General features: G+C 38.2%; 2 protein-coding genes across 19 annotated transcripts in view; one reads left to right on the forward strand and one right to left on the reverse strand.

Moving 5' to 3' along the window:
• Positions 1-3,340: 3,340 nt before the first annotated feature.
• Positions 3,341-6,379, reverse strand: LOC309806523 (uncharacterized protein; the record flags this gene model as incomplete). Its single annotated transcript, XM_082625387.1, has 4 exons — positions 3,341-4,247; positions 5,229-5,797; positions 6,017-6,125; positions 6,218-6,379. The coding sequence occupies 4 exons, from the start codon at positions 6,377-6,379 to the stop codon at positions 4,164-4,166; spliced, it is 924 nt and encodes a 307-aa protein (XP_082481513.1). The 3' UTR covers positions 3,341-4,163.
• Positions 5,700-25,253, forward strand: part of MBNL1 (muscleblind like splicing regulator 1) — a 179,548-nt gene continuing 159,994 nt past the window's right edge. For 4 of the 18 annotated variants that reach the window (XM_082624993.1, XM_082624984.1, XM_082624995.1 and 1 more), the window contains exon 1: positions 5,707-5,873. The gene's annotated coding sequence lies outside the window, so the exon portion shown is untranslated. Of the gene's footprint in view, positions 5,874-25,253 lie in introns of all 18 variants that reach the window. The other 14 variants (XM_082624979.1, XM_082624987.1, XM_082624983.1 and 11 more) reach the window with 6 other exon arrangements.

Raw genomic sequence — 25,253 nt, forward strand, 5'->3', positions numbered from 1 at the left:
AACATGGAGATATTATTTGCTTTATAAAGTTATATTATGAGGTAAAGTGGGGAAAAAAACCAGCACAAAATCGCACATGTAGTACAATAACAATTGGGTAAAAAATGTGTTGAGGAAAACCTGGAAAGAAGTAAACTGTAATATTATCAGTGTCTATTTCTGGGAACTGGAATCACTGCTGAATTTTATGAAAATGTTCTGTCTTCAGTAGTTTTGAGTTTCTATCCTGTGTTGACTTGAGGGAAGAAATAAACCTCTCTTTCGCACGCACACACATACACACACACACACATTTCACTTCTCTCAAGGCCTGGAGCTGGTCATCTTATGGATTCTCTTCAGCTCTGAGATGGAAGATTCTAATGTTTACTGTATCTCACTGCTATAGGCAACTAAATCACTCTCTTCTCTCAGGTCTTCAGCCATTTGCTGCCTTTGCTGTCCTGGCCAGAGCCCACTCTTCTGGTTTGCTCTCATTCTCAGCGGCGGTGTATTGCCTGCGTTCTGCTCTGCGATTAGACTATCAGGCTCCTGCACACAGCAGTCAAGTATAATCTAGTTATCTCCATGAAAAGCAAATCTGGATCCTGTGCCAATTATACTGCCCCCCCCCCAACTCCAATATAACCAAACATGTCAATGGTTCCCGCTGAGCAAAATTATCATGATTGGAGCTTTGCATTTTGAGTGTGATTAATTTTATTAAGATTCATCGATTCTCTCACTGGACTGTAAACTCCTTGAGGTTAGGGATCCCATTAGTTTTGATCAGTCCTGGGATTTCCAGCCCTAGCATGAGCTCAGGATTCAAGGTTCTAGACCTGCAGTTCCCACTGCTTTGAATGAGTTTTCCCCAGTTCTCACTTCTTTGAGGACTCTGCTTACTTCTGACCATCTCAGTCCTTGACCAACCATCCTGTTTAACACACAACCTCCCCTCCTTTTCCCCTCCACCTGCTTTCTTTTACTTCATAGTACTTACCCCCATCTGAAATTGCCTCAGATGTTTATCTTTTTCTACATATTTATTCTTTACTTGTTTAGTGCCTGTCTCCCTCTAAGAGACTGTAAACTCCTTGAAGGAAGTGATTGGGATGTGTTGTTCATTTCTGTAACCGTACTGCCTAGAACAGGACTTAACACAGTGGATACTCCATGAACATTTGTGAAGCAGAGGCATTGTGTGAAGGTGTTTCCTATAAGGAAAGAAGGAAGGACGGATGGAAAAATGGAAAGGAGAAAAAAAGAAAAAACAAGGAAGAAATAGAGGAGGAAAGTATTATATTCCTAGAAGTCTAATGTGGCTCTTCTTCACATTAAACTTGGGGAGCACTTAGGCCTATATGCTTGTTGCCCCCGTGTCTTTAAGAAAAATGATGAAAATAAATGGCCTGAATCAGAAGACATTGATCCTAGCTCTTCTCTGTCATGGTTCCAATTTGCTTATACAATATTTTCTGGTCTAACAAGGGAACAGGGCCAGATGGGCTCTAATGTTCCATTCTCTCCTAAAATTCTGTGGTTCTAAACCTTTAATTCTGAAACGTATTTGCTTTCTATTTCCCTATTTCTAGATGCTAAAATGATTATAATGAAGATTTAGATTCAACGTTTAGGTAAAATAGGTTAATTGAAAAATGCATGATAAAATGAATATTTTAACTCAGTTTTAATCTTTATAAACATTTTAAGACAAATATATTGGTTTTATATATTTTTACATTTATGTGTTTTGTACATTAAGTGGTATATATTATATATGCAATATGTTCTATTATATAACATACTATATATACACACAATAGAATATATATTATTTATATTTAAATACTAGGCATAATTTAAAAAACTTACTTGATATGTGAAATATATAAAGGTCCTAAACTAAATTTAGATAAACTAAATTCATACAATTCTATCAAGTATATTTGTTCAGATATCTGAACAAGTTTGAATCCAGGCTACAGAAGAATGCTTCCACCCCCTTCCCTGCTGTGAAACTGAATGGAGATACATTTAATGCATCTACTTAAAATAGATTCACCATACGAAAGTGTTTCCAATTCTTCACTGCCTTCCAGCAGCTTCTTCTCTTAACCATCTATATTTAAACATGGGTCAAAAATCATGGGGCCTGAATTTGGGTCCCAGTTTTGACACTATCTTGCAATGGATTCTTTTTACTCTGGTATAATAAAAAACAGTATTCCTAGATCTGCGATTCAAGACCTTTTCATATATCGAGTTTTAAGAAGCATACCTTGGGATATTTTCATTTAGATGATTTGTTGGGGGAGGGGCAGAAAAGGCAAATATTTGGACAGCAGTGAGAGCTTACTGAGCTATAAATGTGGTGTGTAGGACAAGAAAGATACAGTTCACACACACACACACACACACACACGCTTACACAGTGCCGTAAAGACTCTCATTTGAATGAAAAAGATAAATGCTGCCATTTCCTTTATCTGTATTATTGGTAAACCTGGTGGCTGATGTTATCTCTGAAAACTATATTCCTTAACTGTATTTCTATTGCGATTCATTGGTATAATTAAGACTTGAATGGTCTGAAATATTTCAGGAAACTGCAGTGAATATTCTTTCCTTTATCTGAAAATGTAGTTTTATTTCATCTGAAATTGTTTTCTATGATTTCCCTCTCCACCCACAAATGACATTCTTTTTATACTTATAGATATACTTACTCATAAGCCTATGGACTATAACTACACTTCATAGAAGTAAGAGAAACCATAATGCTATCCTAGCACTGAGGGAATATGATTGGTATTATAAATGGGAACTATTTACTTTTTATTACTATAATGATTTTTTAATAATTTCCACAATTTGAAATGTGGTTAGAATGCCACTGGTAGTTGAAAGCTGGCAACATGATATAATATTTTTAACATATGATCTGGTGTTTGCTGCAGTGCTTCAAAACGTTCAATGTCATTATTCATGTTATAGTATTATCAATGATAATAACTTAAGCTAAACCAGTGGCAATGCAGTTTTATATCATAATTTATTTTGACTCACTTTGGAGTCCTAGGTTGACCATTGTTTTGTATGAGTTTTCTTATGTGAAATAACATTTTTTCCTCTCTTCTTTGTCATTTACTAGGATGTTTATTCTACTGTTTCTAACATTCAAGGGTCTTTCTTGTGTTTCTTTGTATTCTGTTCAGTGGAGCAGAAAATTTGTCTCGGCTTCAATTTTTTCTTTTGTTCCCAGAACGTCTCCCCTCCTCCAGTGCTGAAGTGGAAAAATAATTTCCACTCTTGCACCACACAGGTTCAAAGTCTTGTTTTTCACCATGTTGCTCCCAACAGCAAATTTTCTAACCCACATGAAAGAAGAACACCAAAGCTCTGACCTGGAAGTCTGCAAGGGTCTGAGAACAACTGAAAATAAGTTCCTACAACCAGGATTAGCCCTCAGCGGTTCACTGGACATTCTGAGGAGAGGCACATGGAAGCCAGTGAGGGCACCCACCTGCTGGCACAGGCATAGGTGGCCCAGCTGAGAAGTCAAGGTCTATTGTCAAGGAGAATGGAGGCAAACTGGAGAAATTAAAAAGCAAGTAGCCAACAATCCAGGAGGCTAAGCCAGGGACTTGGGAGTCTCCTCCCTTCCTCATTCCCTGCATGAGTCATTCTTCCAGTCTGTCCACACCCATTCACCCTTCTTCCATCGGCCTCCACCCTACACTCCCATTCACCCTCCAAGCTGTTGCTACAGAATCTTTCTGAAATGCAAGTCCAAATTTCACCTATCTCCTTGCTGTGTAAACTCATCTAGATCATCACAGTTTTCAGAGTAAAGTTGAGACTCCTTGGGTTAACACAGACCTACTTTTAGCTCATTTGCTGCCACTCTCCTAGAAGTATCTGGCTTGCACTTCTAACAGAAAGACTGGCAGGTCCACTGTATTTGCCAGGCTCTTTTCTCCAGTGGACCTGGACTCAATTCCCTTTATCTTGCTAATTTCTACACACCTTTCAAGGCACCTGTTAAAGTCACTCCTCCAGGAAGCTTTCCTGACTCTACTCAGGCCCATCTTGGGCTTGCCTTCATCATTTTAGCATTTATCCTTCAGGCGGAATTAATTGGTTTATTTTTCTCTTTAGTAGTCTCTTCCTTAGTAGAGGTATTATCCTTGAGGGTAGGAACTCTGTGTTATCCATTCTTGAATCTCTGGCATAGCAGGCACTTGATGTAGTTGTTGAAATGAATGCTGAATTAGAAGAAAAGAAGTCCTCATAGCTTGGGGTAGCTACCAACTGGCAGATAGAGAATGCCCATCCCTGTTCTCTGAGAAAGTGTCGGTTTCCTTTTAAATTTGCTTCCACTGTGTGTGCACTTGGGTACTTTTCAATGATTAACACTGAGAAGTGGCACCATCTAATTAATTTATTTGTTCTGGAAGGGAGCAGTGCACAATATTAACTCAGTGTTTTGTGGATCTAGCCAAGCGTCGAGAACGCAAGTCTGTTATTAATGCCTCTAGAAGTATTTTTGTGTTTTAGCACCTTTCATGATGTTTTTCCTTCTCCTCCTGAAGCTGTCCCCACCCTCTCTAACACAACCTAACAAACTTGTAGGAAGTACATCGCACAGTAGCTAGCATTTGGTCCTAAACTGTGTCCAAAACATGGAAAAAGATGTTTTTAATTAGAATCGTCATTGAACACGTTATTCCCTAAATCCAAAGGAAGTTCTGCGCCCCCCAATCTCTAAAACTTGATCACATAACGATAGTCCAGGATTCTTTCTATTCAAAGTGAAGGCAAGTTACATCTTACGACACCCAGTGAATTATGATCTGGGGCTGTGGTTTCCTTTGTTCCAGCAATGATATGACTTATTTGCCTCGGAGTATTACAGTATTTTAGAAAATGAATATTTTATGTTGAAAGGGGGGGCTCTTCTTTCTATAAATCATATAATGCAGAGCTGGGAAGGAAGGGGATTTTACATTCCACATATTATTTACAAAGTAGATGGGAAGCTGGTGAGTGTTCGTGCTTGTGTGACAGTAAGTTTTACTAAGGAATTCCAAAACCGGGGACACCCTGTTACTTGAGAAAGATACACACTGGCAGTCGTGTGGATGTCTTTCCCGCCTGTGGGCCATCCAGGTTCAAAAATTGTGTGGTGCATTTTAACGCGGCAGCCCCACCAGCTCCTACTGTTTTATCCTGATTTTGAGACTCACCTTCAGTCTAACCTTGCCGGCTGCCTTACCAAGTCCCATCCACGGGCCTCTTTCAACAACGAACCGATTTGTCGGCTCAGCCAGTCGGAAGGAGCAGAAAGTAGTAGCGGTGCGTCCTCTCTGCACTATAGCTCGGAGGTTATAATGCTGAACGTATAAGATGGAAGATACCACCGGGAGGCGGCGGGGATGCACCTCGCCAGCTCCAGCTCGGGTTTCCTTTTGCTCTCCGCGCCGGTCGGCGGGTGGCAACGACCACCCCCAGCGGACTTTGTTTGGTTGAGGGGCGACGAGGTGGCGGGGGAGCAGAGCCGAGGGGCGGCGGAAAGTTGAAGAGCGTTTTTTTCGCCGCCGCGTGGGTTCCGGGGCTCGACGAGTCCGCCCAGGGCTTCCTGGTGGGGCTGGGCCGGCGGGGGAGGGGCCGCGCAGCAGCAGCGGAAACCAGACCTCGGCGATAAGAGGCTGCACAGCGACATGCAACAGTCTTTTCACTGCAGCTGAATGAGTTGTGGCGCTCACAATGCTCCCGTGACCGGGAACTGACAAGTTCAATTTTAAATCGCGGGCCTCTTGGAATCATGACTCCCACAATGCCTTGGGCACTCGCTCGGCAGTCGGGCTGCCTCTGAAAAAAAAATGTGAGAGGTAAGTTTCCATTTTCACAGTTTGCTCGCGCTGGTCTGCTGCTCTGCATTGTTCGTGTTCTTTCGGGGCTGTACATGGCTGAAGGAGGAAGTGAGAGGAGGCTTGGGCCGGCTCAGCACGCTGGATGGTTTCCTATCACACACCATCTCGAGCTAGAGGGAAAGCGGGAGGCTGCAGCTGCAGCCCAGCTGCGAGGAGCCCTTCCTGGGCTCTGCGGACACTGTCAGCACTGCCAGCTTCCCACTTGGCAGCCTAAGAGAAAGAAAGAGAAAGAAAGAAGGGGGGTGGTGGTGGTGGCGGATAAAAGAAACAGGTGCGTGGAAGTGTACTTACAACTTAACGACCTTTGTCGGGGGGAGATGGGAGTCCATCCGATGGGAGCCACGGTTTCTCCCAAGAGATCCCGCATCCCTGCCCCTGGGGCTGCCGTCCAGCCCGGTTTTCATCTGGGCCAAATATGTGCACGGAAAGGTTAATTCTCTGCCTGCTACCCATAAATTACGCATGACATGTTTAGCTGGGCTTCCTTATATGGAGAGTGCTGTATTTCAGTCCAGTTTGCCTTTTGCCAAGTTTACAGGGCGGAAGAAGCCCTGCATGAGAGGGCTCTTTTTTTTCCCCCATCGTTTTATAGTGCGTCACTCAAAAACTGTAAGAAAAGTAAGTATAGGCGCTCTCAGGGTGGAGCCGCAGTTAGTGGACTGAATTGCTTTCATGAAAGGTTGAAAAGAATGAAAAGTAGTTAGGACTTGGGTTCTGGTTTTTTAGACAAAAGCAGGACAAATATGTAGCGCGGCCTCCCCCCCCCACCCCTTTTCTTTTTTTAAACGGAGCCGGAATCTGTTATTGGTAGTAATGTGTCATGTGAGAATACTTTGATTCCAGAGCCTGTAACACGAGCAGGTATATGGTGGAGCTTATGCTTGCCCCTCTCACAGCACTTTACAACTACAGTGGTGAAGCTGGGAGAGTAATTGTGTTCTTAAATCTGTCCTGGGCCGGGAGAATATGCGGCTATTAGGATTCTGTGCTGTATTTCCGTGGAGTGCGCTTCCCTAGGATTAAGATTGAGTAAGAAGCTGCCAGAAAGGTTATTGCCACTGCCTTTACTTTGCGTGCCCGCCAGCCCAGGCACAGGCCGATAGCAAATGGATGGTAAACTCTGCTCTACTCGGAGGAATTTCTCAAACAAATTAATACAGTGAGAGAGAAGTCATAATTAATGCCTTTGGATTTGCAGGCCGTCTGCAATGTGCTTTGAAATACTACACCAGTGGACACAATGTTCCCCCCTCCTGGGTTTGAACACAGTGCCTGTTTATACCTAGAGGGTATTTAGTACATAACTATTCTATACCAGCATAAGTGATCCACTCCATGTTATCTCTGTGGGTTCCTGAGAGCGTTGGTGTTTCTCCCTGTCTTGCTGTTGAGATAAAATGTTATCACTGAGACAAGTTAAAATGAAAGTTCAAAGACTGTAAAATGTATCCCAGGAACACTTAGTTCAGTCCTTAGAATGTCTTAGATATGGTGCTATAGCTGGAGACTCTGAATAAAGTTATTTTGTAGCCTGTGAAAGCACATTGTTGCCACTTGTATCTTTGCTTTCTTAAAGTTGGCGACAACTACAGCTCAGAACTGTGTTTTAGGAAATCTCCAGCTTTCTGATTTTCATCAGTGTTGTGTATTTGCATGGGGGTGAATTTTTTTGGGGGATTACTAGTGTGTTGTTAGGCCTTCTTTCAAAAGGTAGACAAAGCTTTTAGTTTTATTTGTTTAATGGGGGGTTTCCTTGCAAAAGTTGCCTTTTGTGTTTTAAGGAACAAGTTGGGTCAGCACCAGAAAACCTGTTTATCCATTCGTCTATAATTACAGTGTCACTGAAGACGTAATAATCAGGTTGTATTATTACTAAGAGCCTCAGAAAACCTCACATGTGCCTAGTTTAATTTTTTTTCCTCATGTAACTAAGAACAAATTTGTGTGCAGACACACATAGTGTGTGATACTCTATGCAGCCATGCCAACAGAGAATCCAAAGTGTTTTATGGTTTGAGATATTATTGCTTGTGTTTACATTTCCACATTTGGGGCAAACTTAGACTCCAAGTTGAATTCATTAAATTTTGATTCCAACATTCTGTTCTTCCTCTGGGCACAGAATTCCTATGAAATGAAACACTGGGTTCTGTTCCAGAACAAGAACAGAATATCTCAAGGTTTCTCCTGGTGGGGGAGGGAGGGAGTAAAATCGTATTTCTGATTGAGGAAGGGTGTATTACTTTTTTATATAAAATTTCCTGTCTTTACTGTAAGCAAAAAAAATTGCCCTTGCATTTATCATTGTCGCCATAAATTAGGCCTGTATTTGATATATCTATTTATGGAAACAGAGAGAATAGCCTTGCTGCACCTCTGGCTTTCTGCTAGGTGATAGAAGATGCAGAGATTAGAGAATATCTCAGATCTTGCTTAGAAGAAGATGAAAAGAATAGGTGATTGGGGTTTCTTACACTCTGAGGCATCAGGGTGGGCAGTAGATATGAAGGTCAGGGGAGCAGATGAAGGAATTGAAATAGTCACTTAAATATTTGGTTCAATATAAAATCCTAATGGCAATACCAATCACAGAGGATGTTACATAGGGAGACTTTAAAGTGTGTGGCCTTTTAGGCCAAAAAGCTTCATATTTTTGGAATCTAGAACGTGCTGTCCAGTACAGTAGCCGTTGGCCACATGTGACTATTGAACACTCGAAATGTGGTTTTCTGGATTGAGGTTTGCTCTAAGTGTAAAGTACATACTGGATTTTGAACACTTTGTACGAAAGAAAGAATATAAGACATCTGATAATATTTTTTATATTGATTATATGTGGCAGTGATAATATTTTGGATATATTGGTTTCAGTAGAATATATTGTTAGATTAATTTCACGTGTTTCTTTTCACTTTTTAAAAAATACTGCTACTAGAAAACTTAAAATAACAAGTGTGGCTTGCATTGTATTTCTATTGGACAGGGCTGTTCTAGAATAATGCAACAAAGCACTATTCTGGTAGAAAGCCTAAGGAGTTTGCTGGTCAAAACACAAGAAAAAGGACTTTTATTTTTACAAGCTAAAGAAGTTTATTATACATAGGAATACCTCATCTTTCTTATCCATTGTAACCAAAATTTGAGAAAACACACCACCTAACATCTATTTTTGTATCCTCAAAACTACTATTTAGTTTAGAGATTTAATGGTGAGGTAGTAATAACAGAGAAAAGGCTTATAATTAGGGGATGAGTCTTAACACCTCTCAAAGGCCAGAATAGAGTATGATTGCTACTTAGGAACATGTTAGAGACACTATAGTTATCATTGTCCTAAAGTTACCAAACACAAACGAGTCACTAAAATTTATTTTAAAATAGAGTTTTCAGTAAATAGCAATTATCTTCAAATGCTTCATATATATTTTCCTTTGCTGTGACTTTCCACCTTTAGAGAATAAAACCCCAAATAAATCCAAACAAACTCCTGACTGTATGTTAATCGAAGATTAATGAATTCACAAGAATGAAAGATTTTTCACCTGGAGGGAAGAGGGCATTGTTTTGAATGTTAGGAAAGGTAAGAATACGTTTCTGTAGTAATGTTCTGGGCTTTGAGGAATTGCTGTACACGGAGACATTGTCTTTATAATTTGAACACATTTTGAGAAAGCATCTGACTGGTAAACAAAGCACAGTGGCCTAGGTCCTGGAAACATTCCTTTCAGACATTTTCAAAACTGAAGTACATTTTGCCATGCACAGTGAGTGTTAAACTGAAAAAAAAAAACGTGGTTCTTTTCTATCCATATAACATATGCTTACTTTTATTTCCTTGAAGGATGCCAAAGATATAAGACAGGTTGGATGCAGTGGGTTCTTCTTTGGTGGGGGGGAAGGGAGCAGGTTTTATGGAGAATCTCGGAAGAGTTGCCTCCCGTCTTGGTGCCATCTTGAATCTGTCCCCCACCTACAGGAGGCATAACTGCCATTAGTGTCAATGCGTGTGTGGAACCTGCTGGGGACAATGATCCCCATTAACTTGGTAGATCATTTCTGATGAGTCATGGAGCAGATTCACTAATGGTTGGAGAATTATTGATCGCAAAGCAGAGGATTCAAGAACAGCTATTGACATAGGGCACTAAAAGTCTCTAGACGTATTTTGTATTTTTAGAGTTGAGGTAGGGAACTCGGGGTTTATGTAGTAGTGTTTTCGTATTATAAAAATATACATTTATATAAGCATTACAGCTATATCCTTGGAAAAACACTTAGCAAATACGAGGTTATAGTTTTCTACATATTGTTGTTAGTCTTTTAATGATTTCATTAGATCTCTTTCAGATAATTATTCATGTTTTCTGAGAGGCATCTTATCACTTCTGCCTGGGATGTCCATAAAAATGAAAAACCTTTGAAGAATTTATGTTAGAGTTTTAGGCATTCTGTATTTGTTACTTTTCCCACTATTTTTGAGATCTTACTCTAGGATTCTGTGGTGATCCTTTGTCAAAAAGAGTTCAGGATATATTAATCTCAAGATGAAATGTAGGCATATTGGATAGAGTGGAAAATTACTTTTCCACTGAGATCAATTATTTTAAAAAGGTGAAGGTATTTATGAAATAAGTATCATCAAGTAGTGTATATGCTCCAAAGGAAAAAGCTGTCATCTCTTTGGACATTGTTTTAAGAAATCGAGAGGTGTATCTTTCATATACCCAAAGAGGTGAATAATAGCTAATAAGGCACATAGTCCCATCAAGTGTGGATACAATTTGTGTGTGAATGTATATATGAAGATAAAACTTTTCCCAAGGCAATGCCAATTTATTCAAATCACCTGGATATTAAATAACATAATATTATTAAAAAGAATTGTGATAACACCATTGTAAAGCAATTATACTCCAATAAATATGTTAAAAAAAAAAGAATTGTGATAAATACTACGTAATCCAAAGGCTAATGTCCATGCACACATCAACTCCATTCCAGTCCCTCTTTAGCAGAATTCACAAAATGACAATATTTCTTCCTCCAAAGGATTCTTAAAAAAATTTATCTTGAGACTGGACTTTCGCTATATTTCCACTTTTAAAATAGTCGGGGAGCTCTTAATTAAGAATAAATTTGTTTTAAAGAGCTAACAAGATTCTAGGATCATGGGAACACATTTAATCATGTGAAATAAGCATTGCATGCTGATTTGAGATATTATTTTATTTTGTAAAGTTGATTCATAGGAAAATACGTATTTTGGCAAAAATAGCAAGCTAGGTTCAGTGAGATCTACCAAACTTAAGATATACCTTTTCCTCAAAGAGATGGCAGTCTGGTAGGGGAAGTAAGAATTTTGAAAATAACTGTAAAGTGGAAAGTGATATTTCATAAGCAGAGGCTAGGTAACATGGTATGGAAGTTGAGATAAGGAAAGGTACGTTTTAATGTAGCTCTGACCAATACGTGTAATAACGGGAACAAACAGTTCTAATGCATTAATAGTGGAAAACAAAAGGTATTCTTTATTTTTTAACATTATAAAAATATTATTCTGTTAAAGCAGCATTAATTATATCTGTTTAGTGATATTTCCATATTTTTCATATGTATACATTCAACATCCAGACATAATTTTCATACATGTTCTAGTTCATTTATTTAGTTCGTTTTGCTGGTAGAAATATATAGATTTCCAAACGTCCTATACTAAAATATTGATAGCTTTGTCATTAGTATTACTGTTGAATACCATAAAATATCAGTTTATGAAGCCACCAAATAGTTACAAATGTATCAGAAACCAAAGTGGGTAACTGGGGTGAATAGTGGATGTAGAAAATTTGTTCAAGAGGAAGCTAGGTTAAAAGTAAGCTGAGGGCTTCCCTGGTGGCGCAGTGGTTGAGAGTCCGCCTGCCGATGCGGGAGACATGGGTTCGTGCCCCGGTCCGGGAGGATCCCACATGCCGCGGAGCGGCTGGGCCCGTGAGCCATGGCTGCTGAGCCTGCGCGTCCGGAGCCCGTGCTCCGCAACGGGAGAGGCCACGACGGTGAGAGGCCCATGTACCGCGAAAAAAAAAAAAAAAAAAAAAAAAGTAAGCTGATAATTACAAGGTTGTTTGCTAAAAAATCTATATACTAAAGTTAAGCTGTGGAAGTAATACTAAAATATACCAAAAACCCAGTGATTTCATTTTGGGAAAGGAAATGTATAATATATAATGAACAGCAATGAGAGAACTGTATATTAGCAGGGAGATTTTAATCAGAGACAGCCAGAGTATACAATTTAATGTGACGTTGAATAGAAGAAAAGTGAAGAAATAAAAACAAGATATAGCTGATGACTTCAGGCACTGGTAGAAGTGTCACAATTGTGAATACAATTTTGTGGGTTTTTAAAAATAATTCATGAATATTTTAAGTACATGGTTGTGAAAGATGTGGTAACATTGTATATACTTACTGTACTCCAAATCCCTGCATACTGACATTTGTCTACAATGATTATGACTGAATAGACTCTTTCAGAAAATTCGAAAAATGTATGGTAACAATAGTATATGCAGTGGGAGTGTGAGGAAATCTAAACAGTGAAAGACTTTACAGTTTAATAGTCAAAACACGTCAAAAGCAGGTTAAATAACAAGAAGGCCAAATAAGGCATTAAGCAATTCATATTCATATTTAGAACATCACTAAAGATACTTTTTGAACTTGACTTAGTATTAAAACTTACAGACCATACACAGCTTATTGCATCCAAAAAATTTAATCTAGGGCCTCCCTGGTGGCGCAGTGGTTGAGAGTCCGCCTGCCGATGCAGGGGATACGGGTTCGTGCCCCGGTCTGGGAGGATCCCATATGCCGCGGAGCGGCTGGGCCCGTGAGCCGTGGCCGCTGGGCCTGCGCGTCCGGAGCCTGTGCTCTGCAACGGGAGAGGCCACAACAGTGAGAGGCCCGCATACCGCAAAAAGAAAAAAAAAAAAAATTTAATCTAATCGAGTATTCAACAATCTGTTTATCAGCATTGTTGATGATAGTAATAATGATAGGTTAACATTTTATTTGTCTCTGTCTTATCTGATTACAAGAAAAGAATTACCTTTACAATGACCTTTTAGCACTCTATGTGGATGGCTAGCTCTTATCCTAGTAGAAAGAGAGTCTGGGGTGGGATGGTGATATCAAGTTAGGCCACAGATGTAATAGGAGGGCAAATGGCCAGCCGGGCGGGGTGGGGAAAGTTGGAAAAAAAGCTCTGAGCCATTGAGTTTGCAACTCAGTATTCTCCACAAAGATTCCCTCACTGATATTTCTGTTTACTAAATTTTAGTTTCAAAAAGCCATGCTATGAAATGATACATCAGTTTCTGTAAACAGTATATCTAAATTTGTTTTGAAAGTACAATCTTTGTTGCAGTGCAGGTAGAAAAACAAAAACAGACCTCATTTGGGGGTAACATGTTTTGAAAAGTGGAACACTTTGTAAATATAAGAGGTGATACTGATGTTATTATCATTTAAAAATTATCGTATCTTTATATATTTATTGCATTTTGTCTATATCTTGAAAGGAGTAATAGACTTTGGGAGGTGGGGCACGAAAGTCTCACAATGTATAGATTTTATTTCACCAAACCAGATGTGACTAGGTATGTGGACTGGGAAAAACCATTTACTCTGTCCATTGTTTAATTCTTACCTCTGTGAAATTATAAACATGTTAATAATAGAAGTGCCACTTGCTATACATTTCTTTACAAAATATCTCATTTAATCTTTCTGACAGCTGTAAAATATCCCTTATGACTTTTATCTTAAAGATGACTAGCATGACTAGAAAACACTTTTTGTAGTTTGCAGAGTTGTAAGATCTTTTTTCTTCTTTATTCCAGTGTCCATATTTTTAACCAATTTTTTTGTCTTGCTTGCAGTCATATACAAAGAATTGTGATGAGGAGAATAGCTTTAACAATGACTACTAGCATCTTGAACTACTTTCTTTGTGCCAGGGTAAAGTGTATGAATTAATTCACACATTCCTCAGAACAGCCTTATGAGATGGGTACTGTTAATATCTCGGTTTCAAAGATGGGGAAACTGAGGCACAAAGTTACTTGCCCATGGTTTCTTAACTAGGAAGTGGCACAACAAGGAGTGGAACCAAGGTAGTCCAGTTCTAGAACCCATGCTTGTACGTCAAAGAATAAAAACAAAATTGAAAAAACACTTGTGTTCGGTACTGATAAGAGATTGAAACTGTAAACATTTGGGATAATCCAGAAGAGTAAAACTTCCTACAGCATTTGAGGAGATGCTAGAAGAATGGGTAGAAAGTAAGAGGAGAGAGAGAAAAGGCCTGGGGAGGGGCATTTAACAGGGTAGAAGAAACAAAGAATCAGGTGGGAAAGGGAGATAGGGGCTCCACTTTGGAGGGCCCTGAGGACCAGGTAGTAAGTTTGATTCACAGTGGGAACATTAGGAAACATTTGCTTTGGCAAGTAACTGTACAGAAGTTGTGTTTTAGTGACATTTTTTTAGAGGAAGAATAGGACATACATAGGATGAAGTGGAGATTGTAGGATAGAGATGAGGGACTAAAAAAGAACAATGACAGGAGAATGAAAGGGACATGTGTGCTAGGGAAAAAGTGACAGGCTTTGGGTCCACAGGATGTAGCAGCTGTTAGATGTGGATGTTAAAGGTGATGGGAGGTATTAAAAATGATTTTAAAAATATGGTAAGAATTTTTAAAACTTTTCATCCAAAATTTCTAAAACTTTGTTAATGTTATCTCTGTTCATCACATTGCCCCTTGTGAGCTCTTTTAGTATAAAGAACTATATTTTAAAATATCAGAGAAAAACACTTAAAATTATATTTTATCAGGAACTGTAACTTGGGTAAGTGGAAGATACCTGTTAAATTCTTAAAACAGTTCATTTCTGTGTCAAGCTCTTTTCAAAGACAGGGTTGTTAAATTCTTTATTCCAAATTGGTCATTCTAAAGTAAGCGTAATTTCATCTTTAGGGGTATGTTGTTGTTTACTAAGAAATGTCTCATTGACGGCTAGGCAGTTCTGGTCCCCTGTTAAAAGTTCATGCAGAACACTGGTGTAAATGATCCTCAGTGATAAACCAGGTGGCAGATAGATACATGATAAAACAAGTTTGCAATGTGCTCAATGTAGCTGACATTTATACTTCTCAGACCTTGCTATTTTAGGGAAGGTATCAGTGTAACTGTGATATTCTTTTTCCTGGAAATAAAGATCCTTAATAATCAGACGCTCTTATAAACAGAATGATTTACCTATGGGAGTAAATAACCAGTTACATTGAGTTAACAGTTACCTGGAGTTGTGAGGATAGTTATATTTCAAATAGAATAGAAAGCTTTGCAGGAGTACTCGTAGGCCTTTTTACATAAGGCACTTACATGCTTTTTACAAGTAAATGGCTTAAGAGAGTTTAAGCAGAGCATGTCAGAACAATGACTGTATTTAATACACATGGAGAAGTTCATGAAATCAAGACAGTTTTCAAGAAAAAGATTCTATTTATAAATATTTACCACCTTATTTAGATGGTCTGTATCCACAGAAAATAATTTTAAAATTGCACTGTTGATGTCTTTAAATGTAGCATGCTTATGTAGAGCTAGAGAAAATAATGTTAACTGTTTCATTTTGCCTTTTGTTTATATGCCTTTTAGTATTATGTGAAAACCACACTCAGAACATACGTTTTTCTATTATTAGACTTTTTTTTTTTTTTACCTTATCTGGTTTTGGCCTTGTGCTACAAAGATATGGTAAGAATGTTTTCATTGAATTATAGATAATGCTTAGAAAATTTCATCCTAAAGTAACTAAGATTAAATAGTATTAAAATTAGAAATTCTTCTTTGCTTTCTCTATTCATTGGGCCAATCTTAAGTAGACAAATTTACTCCAAATTATTTTGAGCCATTATTTGAATTTTCATTATTTGAAAATTTCAGGGAAAGCTTCATTGTCAACTTAATGGCCTTCATATAAGGCAATTGGTCTTAAATACCTTATCCAGAAGACTTTGAGAGGTTTGATGAGCGTCACGGAAGTGAACAACAGGGAATACAAGCACATCTTTAACCCAGGTGTAGAGTCTCTCTGAGGTATTGCAGGACCTTTCCAAAAATTAATTTGAAGTATCCAGAACAATAATTGAGACTATTGAAAAAAATGTACTTCAAATGGAATTCTGCGTAATGCTTTCTGGGGGACCACATTCACTGAAAATTGTCCGTGGGAAATGACTCTCTCAGAGAAATATAGTTTGAGGACTGGATTTTAAAAGTAAATATTGTTTTAGGAGCAGTTAATATAGGAAGCGATTATTGTGTCTGTTTCTCAGTAATGGATTAAAGTTTATTATGTGCTGAGGTCTTTTCACTTAGAAAGTTATTTTCCTATGTTAACAATAGGCAATATAGGGAAATCAATTCATTCTTTGTGCTCTGCTAAATAGTCAATTAACAAACATATTTTGAACACCTGTCAGAAGTAAGGGATTGTAGTAGGTCAGGAGAAGAGGTTTCAAAGGAGAATTACACAGTTTCTATTCTTCTTTGACATGTAATTGAGTTGGGGAGAAAGACATGAAAAGTTAACAGTACAATCAGTATTGGCACCATACAGTTGAGTACCAAAGGAGGAAATTCACAGAAGGAAGTCATGGGGCTTCCCTGGTGGTGCAGTGGTTGAGAGTCCGCCTGCCGATGCAGGGGACATGGGTTCGTGCCCCGGTCCGGGAGGATCTCACATGCCGTGGAGCGGCTGGGCCCACGAGCCATGGCCGCTGGGCCTGTGCGTCCGGAGCCTGTGCTCCGCAACGGGAGAGGCCGTGGTGGTGAGAGGCCCGTGTACCGCAAAAAACAAACAAACAAAGAACGATGTCTTTGTGGAACTGAATGGTTAGGGCACGCTCTGTGGAGGAGGTGGGCCTGCCATAGGCTGAAGGTTAGGTAATCTTTTCAGAAAATAGAGGGAAACGGTACGAACAGTAGGAACAGAATGAGGCTAGCTGCCATATTTGAGCACCTTCTCTACGTGAGACATTCTTTCCAGAAAAGAACCATAGTGCTACACAATTAGGGAACAGGCTTGTGTGGCAGGAACCACCATCCTCTTGATAGAGATGAGGAAGCTGAAACTCAGAGAGGTTAACCTACTTGCCTAAATTCACGCAGCCTGGTGAGCAGCCAAAATGAATTGAGGCCAGGTCTTTTCTCACTTCAAAACCAGCATTCTCTTTCCCCTTTATGATTCTGCTGAGAATGAATGTGGTATAGTTATGATACAGTCATTTTAAAACTTCACTCATAGAATTGACAGGGCTCAAGAAGGTATAAATTTAAGTTAAAAGGCTGGCAAGTACATTTCATTCTTTGGCTTTGACATTGGATTACAAATGGCATGGAGTTTTACACCTGTTTGTATTCTTTGCTTCTTAGGTTTATAAGCCTCCTGTCTTTAGCAGATATGGTAAGGGCATGCAGTAGTGTGACCCATTATAACATTGCATTTGGGCCATCTGGGATCCAATCAGAGGAAGCTTTGTGTAGATAATGTACTTTCACACCAATAACATGATGCCATAAAATTTTCACCAAGAAACGATAGGCATAGCTCCAGAACACATGCTAAATTTATTTATCATCTTCATATGGTCATTTTATGCTTTCATGTTGCATCATTTTCACACACCAGTCTGTACTCTCTGTCATTATGTGGCATAGCCTAATGACTTAAAAAAGATAAAGTATTAGTAGAAGACTGGTTCTCTTGGAGCTTCTCACTTGCTAAAAAATTCCTCTCTTCATAGAGGTATTTTGAACATATACCAAATAAAATTATATATTGTTTAGAGAAGAAAGATGGAAGAAATTGTATGCCATTGCTTTTGACCTCAAAGGAAAGCTCTCTTATTAGGAAATATTTATTGAGTGTACTTGTCCATGTGCCACCTCTCATGCTTTTATCCACCTATCAGAGGATAAAGAAGTGAGTAAGATACGCCCTGTCCTCAGGGTAGTTTCCAGTGTAGTGATGGAAATATTCACAAGTAATGTACGGGCAAAACAAAGTGGGCACGGAAGAGCCAAGAATAGGCTGCTTGTGGGCAGAGTGTGGAATTTGCCTAAAACCAACCAGTAGACACCTTAACTCTTTGTATACTTTGTATATTGGAGAAAAGACAAAAATCAAATCATAATTTGTTCAAATTACATGATTCAGTACTTAAGCTATTTATCTTTCTGTTTAAGTATTTGATAAATAAGCATGACCCAGATGTAGGGTGATTGTAGACCAGACAGAAGAGATTAATTTGTTTCAGATGTTGGCACTTCTGTAGAAAGATGGGGACATAATTCACCTGAAGCTTCTTCATACTAACTCCCTGATTAGGAGATGAAAACACTCAGTATTGACAGTCAGGTTTCAGAGGCTGCAACTTTTGTGTTAACAGAAAAGAAAAATCCATAAAAGAGAGGTGTGCTGTATTTAACTTTAGTGACAAAAGGTTTTAGATGTGCTCACGAAGCTCTTTTTCCTCCAGCTTTTCTTTGTTTGCAGGAAATAAAGCTGTATTTTGTAGGCTAGCTTCCAAACTTTCAAATGGTGAAAGTGCAACTGTGCATACTCTATAAGACCCCATTCAGCTGTGAAGTGTTTGTTCCTCGTTTCCAGGATTTATTCTGCATTCTAGGTTGGAAAACTCAGAATTTTTATTTTATGGCTTGCCATTCTTCATTTGCAATCATAAACATTTATTTAAAGCCCACTGCATAAAAACCTTCGTGATAAGATTTTTGGCTGAAATTTTCAAGAGAAATTAGAGATATAGGTCCTCTTTTATGAAGTTTATGGCCCAAAGGAAAAGATCCATTCATCGTGAAATAATGAAAACAAAACAAGAACTACAAAAGACCAGACCATCAGCGATCATAATAATTATAAAAATAGCTTCTTACTTGGTAGGCACTTATTCTTTTACTTATGTGACCATACTTAGTTCTTACACAGCGCTGTGAGATTTATGCATTGCTGGCCCTGTCTCTGGTTCACAGGTGAGAAAATGGAGGCTCAGCAAGGTTAAGGTCAGATGATTTGCTCAAGGGTCATGTAGCAAGGTACTGTGAGTGCTGAGCTCTCAGCCCAGTTTTGCTGTTTGTTTGTCTGCCTGTTTGTTTCCATCAGGATGGCACGACTTAAGTCAACAAACCCAGCAAGGTAGACTTGAGGCTCAGTCCAGGTTAGTTCTGGAAAGACTTAATAAAGGAGGCAGGATGTGAAAGGCGGGTTTTGAAGCGTTGTGGTCATAAAACAGCAGAGATGAGGGAGTGGACTTCGAAGTTTCCCCGGCTTGGAAAAGAGGGCAGTATCAAATGGCCTAATCTGCCTGTGTGGTTTGCTCGGTATTAGTTCTACTCACACCTAATACCCTCTGCCCCAGCGCTCGCCAAGATCAGCAAAATCTACTTTTAGACTCAAAATCATTACCACCTGTGAAGTTTCTGGTGTCACTTCTGAATGACATAGCATTCTGCCAATTGCTTCATTGGATGGCTTTAAGTGGCACATTTTAAGAAGTGTCTTGAGCCGTAAAAGAGTGTTGCAAATGCTCTTATAATTTATTCAGCTGCATTATTGAAGGCATTAGGGTAATTCAGTTCATTTCTCTCATCATTAAAAGATAGAAATCTGGGCTTCCCTGGTGGCGCAGTGGTTGGGAGTGCGCCTGCCGATGTTAGGGGGCATGGGTTCGTGCCCCGGTCCCGGAGGATCCCGCGTGCCGCGGAGCGGCTGGGTCCGTGGGCCATGGCCGCTGGGCCTGTGCGTCCGGAGCCTGTGCTCCGCAACGGGAGAGGCCACGACAGTGAGAGGCCCGCATACCGCAAAGAAAAAAAAAAAAAAAAAAAGATAGAAATCTGTTGCCAACGTTAAAATAATCAAACATGTCATTGAGAATTGACATACACTTGGAGATTTCTGATGAACTTTTCTCACTTTCCCCCAAGTCCTAGCAGGGTAATTAGAGCATGTCTGTGTGTGTGTGATGTGCACATATATGTATGTTATATCCATATGTACATGTGTATTCCATAAAGGACTATGAAGTAGTCCATAAATTATAGCTGAAAAAGGAACAAGATAAATATATGAAACTAAGGGATGCATTCACCAATAAGGTTAGTGTATAAGTTTCCTCTGAAATATTAATATCATTTTGTGGTTCTTTGCACTGATTACAAGTAGGACTTGGGAAAATATAGTATGTCAGTGACAAAACAAAAGATATTCTGACATACATGTATAAATCTAAATTTATTATTACTCTCTAATAGTTATTAGGCTTGAGATCAAACAGTTGATAGATATCATTATTAAGAATCTTAACTGTGTCTTAATGAATTGATTTCTATTGCTTTTTTTCCCTACTGTTGTTAAACTTTATCCTATTCGCACAGTAACAGTTTTCTGGTTGTAAATGACCTGACATTAATGGATTTGAAAAATATTTTCCCTTTGTGTACCAAGAATTCTCAGGCGTATTTTTTTAAAGATAAACATTCTATGCTAATGTACTAATTTTTTGGTAAGAAAATTAGCACCTATGTTTCAGTGCAATAGTTCTATGATAAATGAAGTGTAATTAAACATGTAGATTCTGCAACATTCACTTAAATATTAATTTGGGTTCTTTTATATTCTAGGCACTGTGCTAGGCATTGCATACATAATGGTTAACATAAAGAGATGCAATTATAAAAGTGCAATTATAAAATTTAGACATCTCTCAAATTTCAGATTGGCCATTGCAGAAATAATGACCTATTATTATAGTTCCCATTGCCACAGAAGTTAAGTACTCTTTTCAGTAATTAAAAAAGTATTATTTGTAGATGTCAGTAACTATTTATTTTAAAGCCTCTATCAATGTTAGGTTTACTGTGTATAAGTAAAGTATTCTATTTTCGTGTCAGAAAAGTGCCATTTTATACTTAGAATTACTGCCTTACAAATAAGCAAGAGAAGTAGCATTACAAGGCAATGCAGGAAGAGAAAACTCAATTTTGAGTGGCCGTACAATATTGTAAAGTTTAAAAGGTTAGGCTAGTACAGTATGCTCCAGTTTTGCCACTCCATATCATGCAGAATGCTGTGACAGCCAGGGCTGATACAGCTGAAAATTTATGCAGCCTTGGAAGCCTTGTAAGTTTCAAAAGGTCATTTTGGCATCATAGTAGAAACACTAATTCACAGGGAAGGTCAAACTGGACAGCTAGGCAACAAGATAGGTTGCTGAACCCAACAGTTGTAGATTTTAGAATAATTGTCCACTATGCTAACTGGGTATCCGAATTCGATGTGGCCATCTTTCATTGAAATATTTACAGAGGAACAATCTTTACTTGATGGTTGGATTCTAATATGTCTCTTCTCTTCTGAAACTTTAAGTGTTGCATCTACAACCTTACCTGGTACCAGGACAAATGTTAATATCATTTTATTTATGTGTGATGTATGCTCCATCAAAAAAGGATGTTGGTTGGCTTGCAACAGTAAGTGCACATATAAAACAGGACTGTGAAAAAGAGACATAACAAATCAGTTAGAAGGAAAAGAGATTGAACAAGTACTTGAGATGAAATTGAGAACTAAATTTCTGTCTCAGCTTTCTGGAAACCAAAGCAAAAGCTTTAGGAAGTAGAAAAATCCCAAGTTTATTTATTAAGATTTCTTTGTATCCCATATACAGTCTTATTCTTAGCCCTTAGGGTATTTAGTTAAATATTCTGACTCTGTCCTTGAGTGAAATCTTAGAATGGATGAATTCCAATTAATTAAGAAGTGAAGGCTGGAATCTTCAGTCTGGCCTTCAAGGCCCTTACTGGTTTGGTTCCAGCCCCAGATTATCTCCTGCCAGCCCCATTGCACATGGGTGATCCGCACAGACCAATTCCCCCAGTGTTCATGTTTTGTGCTTTCCCCTATCCTTGCCTTTCTTCTCTGTATTCCTACAGTCTGGAGTGCCATTCCTTTTTGTCTCCAACCGAATGAAACCCATCCTTCCAGGCCCGTTTTAGATGTCTTATCCATCAAGAAACCACCCCTGACCTCTCTCTTTTAGTCACCAAGCTTTATTGTCATCTGTGCTGTGTACTTCCCACCTTCTCTCTTATGTGCAGTTATTTGTATATTTTATGTCCCCTGATTAAGCAGTAAATTCTTCAGAGCTGGATCCATGTATCCCCCCTATGTCTAGGCTACATACATACCATCAATAAACTGCTGATATAATCAATGCATGTGTACTGTTATCTATGTATTGTTTATCTTTAATGAATATATTTATTCATTTAATAGGTTTATTGTTGTGTGTTGAATGTATTTGGATTTCTTTAAAGAAAACATTTTTCTTCCCCTAGGATAGTAGAGAAGAAAGAAAGAGAACTAAAAAAGTAAAGAGCACAATTAGAGGAGTAGCACTTGCAGTTTTTGTCAAAGGAGATAATTTTGAGGCGGTGGAACTGAGATTGTAATTTTTTTTTATTGTTTTGACTTTGGGTTTTCTTATTAGAAAGCAACTTAACATTTACCATTTTTTTTGGTTTTGGTGCCATAAGGTAACTAATACATTAGAGAACAGGTTTGTTACACGTAAAAGAAAAATATCAGTTGTACCATTTCAAACCCTCTGTGCTTTCTCTCTAGCATACTTTTCTACGGTTTTAACAGCCGTCAAAAGATCTATCTGCCTCTACGTGGCTTAGAAGTGTTTCAGACAGTTATTCCATCTCCTTCACTGCTTTTCAAACACTGTTTTAGTGGCTGATATAGATCATTCTTACTGTAAGCATACTTGCTTAACATATATTCAGTAGTATGCTTTTAGAGCAGACTTCCTTTTTCCTTACGTAGAAGGTTTCTGCTGATAGAAATCTAAGCTCCTCGAAAGCTCTGAAGAAAATGTAGGCTCTTCTTGCTCAGAAAGCAGACAAATAAAAATAAAATCATACTCACACACCTCTTCCTCTACAATTAATCTTTAAATCAGTTACTGAGTATTTAGAACCCTGTAATGTATGAATTACTAGATTAAAACTAATTAACAATCCTAGAAGGAACTAATAGACCTGTAGTGTATAATTCTCACATTTCTAAGTGTACGTTATTAGTGTCCAGTACATACCCCATGGACATACAAGGACAAGAACATCCATCTCTCAACTCTGTGAAGAGGCCATCTTATCTCCTTCAGGATCTATACACAGGGCTTTCTCTTTCACTTACCTCTCAGAGCAAACCACAAGGGGTGTAGTCGTGGCTGCTGCACCATGCTCCACTCTACCCCCAATCTCTCTGTTTTTTGACTTCTATTGTATTTAAGGTCATTTCTACAAAGTTTGGTGTTAAATTACTAGCATGTGTTGCGAATGAAATTTTAAATTTGCAATCAAAAGACCTGATTTTGGGTCTTGATTCTCCCATTTAATTAGCTTAGGAGACTTTGGTGAGCCGGTCACTTACCTGTGCAAGCCTTAATTTATTTGTTCACAAATGGGCAAGATAACGTAACCATCTCTTAGAGTCCTGAGGAGCAAATGGCAAAATTCAGATGAAAGTAAATTGTATACCAATATATCAAATATTATTTGCTATTGTTGCATAATCATAGAATGTATGAGTTCTGGGGGAAAAGTAAATTTTTCTAAGTGGCTCCTCCAGTAGAAACTTTTTATTAAAGAACAAGATGAACACCTTGCAGGTTTTATATATAAATCAAAAAGAACTGTAGCACAAGCCAACTTCCCCAAAAGTTAATCTCTTCACGGGTTTTTAATGAAGATACATAGTTTGTAGTTTTATCCAAACTAAAGTGGTTCTTCCTGGAAGAAGATTAAAGCATTATTTAAGTCTTTTTTCCCCCCTACTAAATTTAATACAAAGGTTTTACTTGAATTTAAATAAAAAGCTAGGTTTTAGTTATGTATGAAGAACATGATTTGACTAATTCCTATGCAAAGTTTTTCCTTATTCTTTGGATACACATGCAGACACAAACACACATACATGTATATCTACACTCCCATACATACATTAATCCTTCATATCTTATCTATACTATTGACAATTTATTTTATCTTACTGTAGTGACTGAATAGGTGCTTAATTGTTTTTTCATCTTTTTGCAAAATAATTTTACTACATAAATTATTCTCATTATAAATAAGAATGATGTGGAGGGGCATATATGGTGCCTGATTTAAAATAATATTTTAAAAAACGAATATAACAGAACTTCGCATACATTTTGCAGGTATGTCTATTTTCTAAAGTAGTTAATAGAATATAATCAAAAATCATGTCACCAAATCTCATCTTAACCATTTTTTTTGACTTTTTATTTTATTTTTTTCACACACACACACTGTATTTTATTTTTACAAGAGATAAATAAACTGACACCAAGCATTGTAAATGGATGACCACAACAAAAGCAACAATGCCAGATCTCAAATAAGCCATCTTTTGGGAAATTATTAGGTAGAAATGCAGTAAACAATCTCTCGTGGAAGTAGTATTTTAGCTTTAGTTGATTATGATTGCCCAAATTTATTGAGATTAAGGATAGCCTGGGGAGTTTGCTTAAAATGTAGATTACTGGTCTTTATCCTCCATAGGTCTAGGGTAGGTCCCAGGAATATGTATTTTTTTTTCTGTTCTTTGCTACATTTATTTGTTGAGACAAATGTCTGTTCTTAGCCTTTTTTTTAAAGGCTTTGTTAAAATGTAATTGACACACGGTAAACTGCACATACTTCCATCAACATCATATGCACTGTGATTTGCCATGGAAAGCAGGTCATTGCTTTTTAAGTGCATATGATGCTGGTGGAAAAACATAGAGATTTAATCACTGTCTCATTAGGAGGGTATAGTCCACTTTTCAGATTTCCTCATGGGTTACAGCTTTTCCAGAATGCACAGAACCTTACGGGCAATTAAAATACTTAAAGAAAGGGATGTTCTTTTTTCTGTTTAGCAAAGGAACCAAACCTCAAGTTGCCATGTTAGTTTGTTCATAGTGTGTTCAGTATGTATGCTCTTTTGGAAAGTACAAAATCCTAGGAATAGAATCTTGCTCTTATCTCCTGAGAAGTGTGACTTTATTTATACTCTGACAACATGGTAAAAGCACATTGTCAAAAAGAGAATAAAAGCATTAGAAATGCCCGCACTTTGCCAACCAGCCATCTTAAGTCTTTGGAAAATCCAGTTTGAG

Source organism: Mesoplodon mirus (assembly GCF_964341445.2).
Source record: "Mesoplodon mirus genome assembly, chromosome: 6".
NCBI lineage: Eukaryota > Metazoa > Chordata > Mammalia > Artiodactyla > Ziphiidae > Mesoplodon > Mesoplodon mirus.